The 10,356-nt window shown below is 40.4% G+C and overlaps 1 protein-coding gene across 1 annotated transcript; it reads left to right on the top strand.

Annotated features, from left to right (window-relative positions):
- Positions 1-5,640: 5,640 nt before the first annotated feature.
- Positions 5,641-10,032, top strand: LOC122793280 (permeability factor 2-like). Its single transcript, XM_044061143.1, has 4 exons — positions 5,641-6,924; positions 7,464-7,590; positions 7,700-7,783; positions 8,530-10,032. The coding sequence occupies exons 1-4, from the start codon at positions 6,858-6,860 to the stop codon at positions 8,555-8,557; spliced, it is 306 nt and encodes a 101-aa protein (XP_043917078.1). The 5' UTR covers positions 5,641-6,857; the 3' UTR covers positions 8,558-10,032.
- Positions 10,033-10,356: the final 324 nt, after the last annotated feature.

Below are 10,356 nucleotides of genomic sequence, written 5' to 3'. Positions count from 1 at the left end.
GGACCTTATGGACAGACGACAATGGTTGCTAATGTGTAATTCTCTCAGTAGAAGAACAAGGGTAAGGTACAATAAATGTATACAACAGTTCTTGCAAACTAGAATAACCAGAGGCTGGGAATCCATTTGGCCTTTTCCACCTCACCAAATCAGGTCTTATATCATGGTGATGAAAGAAAAAGGATGGAGCCTGGGCAGAGCCAGAAGCACATTGTCAGCCTTGAATTGGTTCCATCAGGCTTTGGGTTTGGAAGATCTAGCTAACACATTCCAAGTACGTGCGATGTTTAAAGGTTGGGGGAGACAAACACACAAGAGGCTGGATAAGAGATACCTATAGGTCCAGCTGTATTAAGCAAGTTATGGTTTGCGGTTTCAGAGGTTTGTTTCTCTACTTATGAGGTATCATTATTTAAGGCTGCCTTTCTGCTGGCTTTTTGTGGGGCATTTAGATGGTCGGAAATTGTCCAACCGAACAAGAAAAGCCAAGGGACAGTACTGCCTTTAGAACATGTACACGTGCTGGGTGATGACACCTGGATTTATGTGGCGAAATCTAAAACTGATCAGGAAGGCAAAGGTCAATGGGTAAGAGTAGTTACCCCGGAGGGATTAGAATGGAATGTGACTAAAGTGTTATTGGAGTACCAGGGTTATAGGGGTTTATTAGGTGGACCATTTTTCTGCCATCAGCAAGGTGAACCACTTACACATTATCAGGTGAGAGCAGTCTTAAAGCAGGCAGTTAAGTTGATAGGCTTGGACACAAGCAGGTATACATTGCATTCTTTTCGGATAGGTGCAGCCTCATATGCACATGAAATGGGGATGTCGCAGGCAGACATTATGAGGATGGGTAGATGGAAATCCAAAGCTTATAAAAGTTATGTAAGGTGTAAACAACTCTAACTCTTGTTCATTGCATTTCAGCAGACAAATCCGCAGAACAGAAATACATCTGGATAGTTGGCCATTCCTTTGTTCAGAGACTCCACCTCTGGGTGCAGAACAGGCCAGGCTTACCCTTTCAAAGAGAACAAGCTCCAGGCAAAACAGTTTGGTATGGGGTGTCAGGAATGCGGTGGCACCAGCTCAGCACAGTAATGCAACAAGCAGTGAGAAGTGGTAAACCTCCTGCAGCCATCGTCTTACACCTAGGGGGCAATGATATTGGTCAGCAACCAATACAAGATTTAATTAGTTCTATGGTACGGGAAATTAATTACATACATGAATGCTGGCCACACGCCATTATTTGTTGGTCAGAAGTGGTACAGAGAAAAAGATGGAAAGGGGTTAGGTCCATAAAAGCTGTGGAAAGAATGAGACGGAGAATTAATAATTCTATGGATAAGATTTTAAAGGCCATTAAGGGGTTGTACATTCCCCACCCTGGCATTCGGGTCTGGTGGCCAGACAGGTATGAGAAAGATGGGGTTCATTTATCGGAAAAAGGTTCACAGGTATTTTACAAGGAATTACAGGCAGTTTTAGCTCTGAAGGGCATTCACCTAGAGTAGGTTGAGATGTGCTGGCGGAAGGGAGGAACATTCCTCCCTTCTGTGGCGGAAGGCAGGAAAGGTAAGGGAGGCCAAGGCAAGTGGGGGGGGAGGTCACAGGACTTTTCAGCTGGACCTTCCGCAGGCCAGACAGCCCCAAGGGATTGTTGCCAGGGGACTTATCAGCCCGGCAATGGCCCCCCTTGGCAGATTGTAAGGCGGCCCAGAAGAATTGTGATGAACTGTGAAAAAGTTGTTATGAAATGGGTATGATACATAAAAAGGGCCGGATATCGACAGTGCTGTCTGTTGTCCTGTAGGCGAAGTGGAATGCTATGAAAGAAATAAATGGCCTCCCTGATATTCCTGCCTTGCACACATCTCATAATAATTGGTTTATTAGAGAAAGTCATTGACAATGATTGGCAATAAACACATGGCTGCGGCCATTTAATCCATCTGAAGTCTCTGTGTTATTATTATTTACCTGCTTAGTTACCTTGATTTGTTGGACATGGAATTTGAGGCGTATGTCCACAAGGATGCAATGGAATGACAATGTGCTGAGCTGTTTCTGTATATGTATAGCTCAATACCGAGTGAATCATTAATGGAAATATGGTGTTAGAATTGCAGAGCTGAACAATGTAACGAATGCTTAGATAACAGGTATGGGTAAGCATCTTGAGTAAGAGAGCTGTGACTAGGTATGAATTCTGTTTTGTAAAAGACAGGTAGAGCTGTACCAATCTCAGACAACAACAGATTGCAAGCCAAATCGCAGCAAGCTGCCATTTGTCTGAGGCAGGTCAGCTCGGACTCAGGTTTCAGTGGGGGGAGGGGGGGCAGGTAGGGCCAGGATAGGTAGGAGGGTAAGGTGGGATGGGCTGGCTAGAGGAAGGATTGAAAAGGCTGGGAACAAACCAAATCAGTCTTCTTCATCCCTACCTGGACAGCTTGTCCCACCCAACCCACCCCCTCGTAAAAGCAGGGGGTTGTTGCCAGTCAGTTTCAGGGTCAGACAAGGTATTCAGGGAACCCGGTGACCGTTAAGGTGATCGCATTAGGGGTCGAGAAGGAATTTCCTGTTTTTCCCAATGGGTTTTTTCAGGTTTTCGCCTTCTCCTCCGGGTAAGATAGATAGGTCAGGCTAGTCTGTCGCAGTCATGTAAGCGGAAGGCAGGAAAGGTAAGGGAGGCCAAGGCAAGTGGGGGGGGGTCACAGGACTTTTCAGCTGGACCTTCCGCAGGCCAGACAGCCCCAAGGGATTGTTGCCAGGGGACTTATCAGCCCGGCAATGGCCCCCCTTGGCAGATTGTAAGGCGGCCCAGAAGAATTGTGATGAACTGTGAAAAAGTTGTTATGAAATGGGTATGATACATAAAAAGGGCCGGATATCGACAGTGCTGTCTGTTGTCCTGTAGGCGTAGTGGAATGCTATGAAAGAAATAAATGGCCTCCCTGATATTCCTGCCTTGCGCACATCTCATAATAATTGGTTTATTAGAGAAAGTCATTGACAATGATTGGCAATAAACACATGGCTGCGGCCATTTAATCCATCTGAAGCCTCTGTGTTATTATTATTTACCTGCTTAGTTACCTTGATTTATTGGACATGGAATTTGAGGCGTATGTCCACAAGGATGCAATGGAATGACAATGTGCTGAGCTGTTTCTGCATATGTATAGCTCAATACAGAGTGAATCATTAATGGAAATATGGTGTTAGAATTGCAGAGCTGAACAATGTAACGAATGCTTAGATAACAGGTATGGGTAAGCATCTTGAGTAAGAGAGCTGTGACTAGGTATGAATTCTGTTTTGTAAAAGACAGGTAGAGCTGTACCAATCTCAGACAACAACAGATTGCAAGCCAAATCGCAGCAAGCTGCCATTTGTCTGAGGCAGGTCAGCTCGGACTCAGGTTTCAGTGGGGGGAGGGGGCAGGTAGGGCCAGGATAGGTAGGAGGGTAAGGTGGGATGGGCTGGCTAGAGGAAGGATTGAAAAGGCTGGGAACAAACCAAATCAGTCTTCTTCATCCCTACCTGGACAGCTTGTCCCACCCAACCCACCCCCTCGTAAAAGCAGGGGGTTGTTGCCAGTCAGTTTCAGGGTCAGACAAGGTATTCAGGGAACCCGGTGACCGTTAAGGTGATCGCATTAGGGGTCGAGAAGGAATTTCCTGTTTTTCCCAATGGGTTTTTCAGGTTTTCGCCTTCTCCTCCGGGTAAGATAGATAGGTCAGGCTAGTCTGTCGCAGTCATGTAAGCGGAAGGCAGGAAAGGTAAGGGAGGCCAAGGCAAGTGGGGGGGGGGGTCACAGGACTTTTCAGCTGGACCTTCCGCAGGCCAGACAGCCCCAAGGGATTGTTGCCAGGGGACTTATCAGCCCGGCAATGGCCCCCTTGGCAGATTGTAAGGCGGCCCAGAAGAATTGTGATGAACTGTGAAAAAGTTGTTATGAAATGGGTATGATACATAAAAAGGGCCGGATATCGACAGTGCTGTCTGTTGTCCTGTAGGCGTAGTGGAATGCTATGAAAGAAATAAATGGCCTCCTGATATTCCTGCCTTGCACATCTCATAATAATTGGTTTATTAGAGAAAGTCATTGACAATGATTGGCAATAAACACATGGCTGCGGCCATTTAATCCATCTGAAGCCTCTGTGTTATTATTATTTACCTGCTTAGTTACCTTGATTTATTGGACATGGAATTTGAGGCGTATGTCCACAAGGATGCAATGGAATGACAATGTGCTGAGCTGTTTCTGCATATGTATAGCTCAATACAGAGTGAATCATTAATGGAAATATGGTGTTAGAATTGCAGAGCTGAACAATGTAACGAATGCTTAGATAACAGGTATGGGTAAGCATCTTGAGTAAGAGAGCTGTGACTAGGTATGAATTCTGTTTTGTAAAAGACAGGTAGAGCTGTACCAATCTCAGACAAAAGCATTTCCCTTATTTAGATATGTTACCAATAGATGTAACTCCGTAGAAATTGCAGGAGTCATTGCTGGGAACATTACGGGTGGTGCGAAAAGCACTTCTGGCTGACGTCAAAGAATGAAATAATATAGCAATAACCCACGCCTGGGTGTGGGTAATGCTAAATTTACCCACGGTGGGTGGCCAACCGTGGGTAAATTTAGCATTACCCACACCCAGAAGTGGGTTATTGCTATTATACCATGACATTATTTAAGAAAAGAAACTATTACTTTTCTTAAATAATGGCATAGTATAATGCCTGTTTGCTGCCCTTCCGCAGATGTCTGGCATCCGCAGCAGTTCTGATGTACTGCGCGCCTGCGCAGTACATCAGAGCTGTGGGCAAAAGCAACGGAGAAAGCAAGATCTCCGTTGCTTTTTTTTAGTGTCTCGCTATGTTAAACTCATTTAACATAGCGAGACACTAAAAAAAAGCAACGGAGATCTTGCTTTCTCCGTTGCTTTTTTTTAAAACACTGTCTCGCTATGTTAAATGGGTTTAACATAGCGAGACAGCTTTAAAATAAGCAACGGAGATGCATACCTCTCAAGTGTACCTCATTACGAGGAACGTCCCTCATTTGGGGTCTTAAAAAGTTCATGTTCCTCGAAGTTCATCAAAGTTCCACATTGAAAGAGTCTGTCACACATTTAGTGTTATGAATTTTTTTAAGTGAAATCCATGGTAAATAGAAATTAATCATATTAATTCATTAAACGATCTTCTTTGTAAGTAAAACCAGCAAATTTTAACCATCCTATAACCTTCCTAGTTGAAGTTGTTAGTAAGCCATTAGTATGTGTTCCACATTTTGCCCATTTGTTCCACATTATGAAGGCAATTGTTCCTCATTTTGGCAATGGAAGGTTGAGAGCTATGCGGAGATGTCAGTTGCTTATTTTAAAGCTGTCTCGCTATGTTAAACCCATTTAACATAGCGAGACAGTGTTTTAAAAAATCGAGTTATACTAATGGAAAAAAGTCCGGGCGACCGGACCTTTTTCCATTAGTATAACTCGATTTACAACGGGCACGCTGGCCAATCAGCGTGCACGTTTTGGGGGGAATCATGGTATAATACTAATTTTATGAATTTTAACCATACTTTGACTCAGGAATTGGGTCCATTCCCTTCATGGCATTAGAAACCCAGAAGACTTGCAGAAATTAAAACTGAGAATTTATGTAAAATAGTTTACCGCCAAAGAAAAGCTGAAAAGCAATACTCGGATTAGTCCAATTTATTCTGGCTTGCCTAAAAAATAAGAACACTAACGCCTACATATTAATTTTCCACCGGAGAGTATAACTCGTCAATGTGATTTCTGGCTGGTGGTGGATAGAAACGTTTTTTTCACCCAAAACAGTATTGCAGTGGATGGCGTTGTCGCCTCAAAACAAGAGGTTGTCCAGTTCGATTCTGAGCTGTGATGATTTCCGTACTGACCTAACATGTCGTACCTGTGTTTGAGTGGGTTTCTTCTGGTTGCTCCGGTTTCATTCCATATACCAAAGAACTGCAGTAGGTGGACTGGACACTCTAAATTAGCAGTGTGCGTGTGTGTGGTATGAAAGGCAGGACAAACCACCCAGTAGTGTAAACCTTGGCTCCAGATGATTGTCTCTGTTGAAGTGACACTCCGACCCCAAGTGTAAGAATGGGAAAAGGAGCTGTGGCTAGATGGAATATAGTTTAATTCATTTTACAGCATGGCACGTTAGCTCTCACATATATGGGAAACGTAGAATTCCAGAAGTAATAAGAGCTTTATTAATATTCTTTTGTTGACAACTTGGCTCTGCTTTCGCGTTTACCTCTCAGTAGCCGATAACAGTACCTCAGATAAATCTCTCTACACGCTATGAAGCTCTTATTATCACACACTTTTATAAAACTTGGTCAGTCGCCTGGTATAGTCTACACTACCCATCGGAAAGGGTGTCTCTAACCGAGTTTGCGATAATGGACTCGGTATTACCTACTTTATTATTTTGCACTGTTTCCTGTCTGGTGGTGAATTTACAACATTTAGTTGAAAAACAGGATACAAAGATTACATCAAGTCACAGCCCAATCTGTTCTACAGCAAAACAGGTGGTCTTACTATTGAGAAAAAAAAACAACAGCATTTCCACTCCCCCCCCACTTTACGAAGGAATTTCCAAAATATCATGGAGAACTGGAATTTTTCTGACGTTCTGCTTCCTGTGGGCCTGGCCTTACGATCGCGGGTTGTACAGAATAAAAGGAGCAGCTGTGGACAGCAAGTAGACAGGTAAACTATTCACAGCAACTCACACAACAGAAACAGCGGTCTGCACTGCTCTCTCTTGTGAAGTGAAGAACCGAAAAGATGACCCCCAGCTCCAAAGTAGCCCTCTCCGTCCTGCTGCTGGTCACTCACGCTGCATTTTCCTCAGGTAAGTGAAAGGATCACCTGGCAGGGAGTGGGAGGCAGGGGCTCTGTAATTCTTAGTGGGGGACGGGGTGGGCTTGTAGGAGAGAAGTATTACCAGTGAACTAAGTCGTTGTACACTGTATGAGTAAGTCTTAGTCATACTTAAAGGACAGAATATACGTGATACATTGTACTGAACAAATTAGGCGCTTTAAAATGCAGTTTCTTTCTACTTGTAACCAGAGAATCTTAATTGTGACCTCATTATGAAATTCAACAAATCAAGTATCACAAACATGCAGTTAGAATAAATGAAATGAACACTGTGACCAGCTAAAATATATAATAACACAAAGTAAGCTGGTGTAAGGCATTCGGATTTGTTTCCCTAGTCCACTTACAAATCGTTGTGTGTTTAGGTATTAAGTGTATATTTAGTAGTCCTGAAACAAAAAGAGTAATACTGAACACTGCATAGCTAATAATGTTACAAGAGACTAATGAGGAATGTCAGTAGTTCCGTTCTTTTAAGAAATGTATTATTTTTTTTTCCAATTTTAGGCGCAGCTCTAGGCGTGGATTTGCGATGTAAGTGTATAAACACAGTTTCCGAATTCATCCCTCATAAGCGCATGGCAAACATTGAAATTATCCCCAAGGGGCCACATTGCAGTGCAGTCGAGGTCATGTAAGTATACTCCACAAGTACCAATGCATTTATACAGTACTGTCCACTGCAGTCCAGCTCTCTGCATATTTCAAGTTATTTACTAGTGCTTACTGCTTTTGTATTGCAGTGCAACACTGAAATCTGGCCAGCTGACCTGCCTGAATCCCGAGGCTAAGTGGGTGAAGGTCATCATTGATAAAATACTGAACAGGTATGCTTTGTGTCTTTGCTAATTTGTAGATATTTATATTAACTTAAAAATATGCTAAAATGCTACTTTACACTAGCCTGCAAAGTTTAGGTAAAATGTTGCTTATAGCAATATGAGTAATTAACTGTTCAGAAATCTTTGAACTCTAATCCAACATTCTTGGACACAGAGAAAATTTGTCCCTCTTTAGGCATTTAAATGCATAGCTTGAATACTAAAATATGTTATATTTCTATGTAGTAAATGTTTCTAGTATTTTTAGATATGTAGCATGAATACGGAAACGTTAATAGAAGGATGTGTGTATAGATCTAGAAATACAGAGATACAAATGTGTGTATAGATCTAGAATTTAGATATGTAGCATGAATACGGAAACGTTAATAGAAGGATGTGTGTATAGATCTAGAAATACAGAGATACAAATGTGTGTATAGATCTAGAAATATGGAGTTATAAATATGTGTGTGTATAGATCTAGAAATAGAAATAGAGATATATGTATATCAGTCATTCCTAAAACAGTGGTGTTAGCTAGACATTTTTTTAATTGATGTTTCTGAAGCTCCAACAGGTAGTAACTTGTCTTGGGCAAAGAGCTTACCCATTTTAATATTTATTTATGAACTACTGCTTTAGTGTATGACTAATTTCATCAATACATTTGAAGCTGTTAAATTGTTGAGAAAACAAAATTAAGTATCTGTAGAACAAAAAGTACTAATACATCATACTTTATGTTTCAGTGGAAAACATCATTCTCAGCATGTGTGAGATGAACATTTAACCACAGAATCTTGGTACCTGTTTCCTGTATGAAATGGAACACCAGCAGCATGTTAACAACTGGGAACTGCAAAAAGCAGGAGTGCCATTTGTGAAGCTATAAGAAGACATTATTGTTTCACTGGCAGGACTGTGTGCATCTGATAGGGTTCATGAAAACTTCACCCAGGGATCGTGAGACACTGGCATATTTATTAAAAGAAACTAAGCTATTTAAATTATATTTAATATACCCATACATATTTATGTGTATATAGAATTATGGGTTATATTTTGTATGGAATGAGCATTTTTTTGCTCACTGTTGTTATCCTGTACTACTGCTACTAGACTCGGCAATGTCAGCTGCCAGAATTATCCTTTGTAATTTTTTGAACTGCTCTTTAAGAGTAGTATCTGCAGAATACAATACTAATTCCATTGTACTCTGCTTCTATTTGCGGTTTGAAATAGGAATGTACTTATATTTTTCTGTATGGTCTCTGTTCTGACAGAAGAACATACTTTGAATACTTTTAGACACTTTGTGTCTTTTTAGTTTGACATATTGTCATACCTGTTTAATTTTTTTTTTTTTTTGCCATGTAATGTGCACATGCTTTAAAATGTACTGTTTCATGCCCTGTATACATATTCTGTCTCTGCCCTAGTTGACAGATGCTACATTTCCTTATTTTACAGTTAAGCCTGTATCAGGCATCACATAACTAATTGCATCTCATTGTCAAATATGAACTGAGGATCCACAAACTGTTATTATTTAAATGAATCCCCAATCAGAAGTACTTAGGGTGATTCTTTTATTTAAATAATATTCAAGCATGAATATTTTTGAAATGTATATAAAATGTTTTTTACATGTGAATTTTATTTGTAGAATTGTTATGAATCCACATATCAAATATTAGTTTTTTATTGTTTCCTGATTTCAAATACATGGGCAGAATGAATATTTCTGATATTAATTTATAGAATGTTGTAAAAAACAGTACCATAAAACACTCTCCAGAGTAAACACACCACTGTAAACATGAAGAATAATAAAAGCAACAGGAATAATCCAAACAGTGGTGGCAACCATGCAGCTCACGAACAATGTATGTTCACCAGAAGTAGTCCTTAGGATAAAAATAATTCTTCAGACCATTAGGAAGATACCATAGTGTGTTGTTCCCATTGCTAATAGTGATTGGTTATGATTTAGTATATTAGGAATGGCAGCAACACACTATGGTATCTTGTTAATGGTTTGAATAATTCTTTTTATCCTAAGGACTACTTCTGGTGAACATACATTGATTGTGAGCTGCATGGTTGCTACCACTGTTTGGATTATTCCTGCTGCTTTTATAGAATGTTGTGTTTTGTATTGCATTTTATAATGTGGAACATATGTAGAATATTACACTGTGAATATTTCATTTTTATATGTATAGCACTGACATTAAATGGTAAATTATGAATATCGTTGTGATTTTGGTTATTTATACATATTGGTATACACTTTGTTCTAAAACTAAACTACAGGTCCATCTCTCTTTGACTATCAACAGAGTCTTGTAGTATGGTTATTAAATGCATAGTTATTTTGTAATGCTTAAGTATTTTTATCATGGTGATGACAGAGAATGTGTGACCTTTTCTGTGTCTACAGACTGCTTTTACTACCATTGGGTTTGTAATACATATACTGCAGATATCTTGAAAAATAGAAAAGCTTGTCCTCAAACTATTTGTATCTGGACACATACACATGTATATACATGACTACAATAAGGAAAATATTC

This window comes from Protopterus annectens, chromosome 2.part0 (genome assembly GCF_019279795.1).
Source record: "Protopterus annectens isolate FY-2018-M chromosome 2.part0, PAN1.0, whole genome shotgun sequence".
NCBI classification, from domain to species: Eukaryota; Metazoa; Chordata; order Ceratodontiformes; family Protopteridae; genus Protopterus; species Protopterus annectens.
The sequence above is the reverse complement of the archived record's forward strand: the minus strand, read 5'-3'. Positions and strand labels throughout refer to the sequence as shown.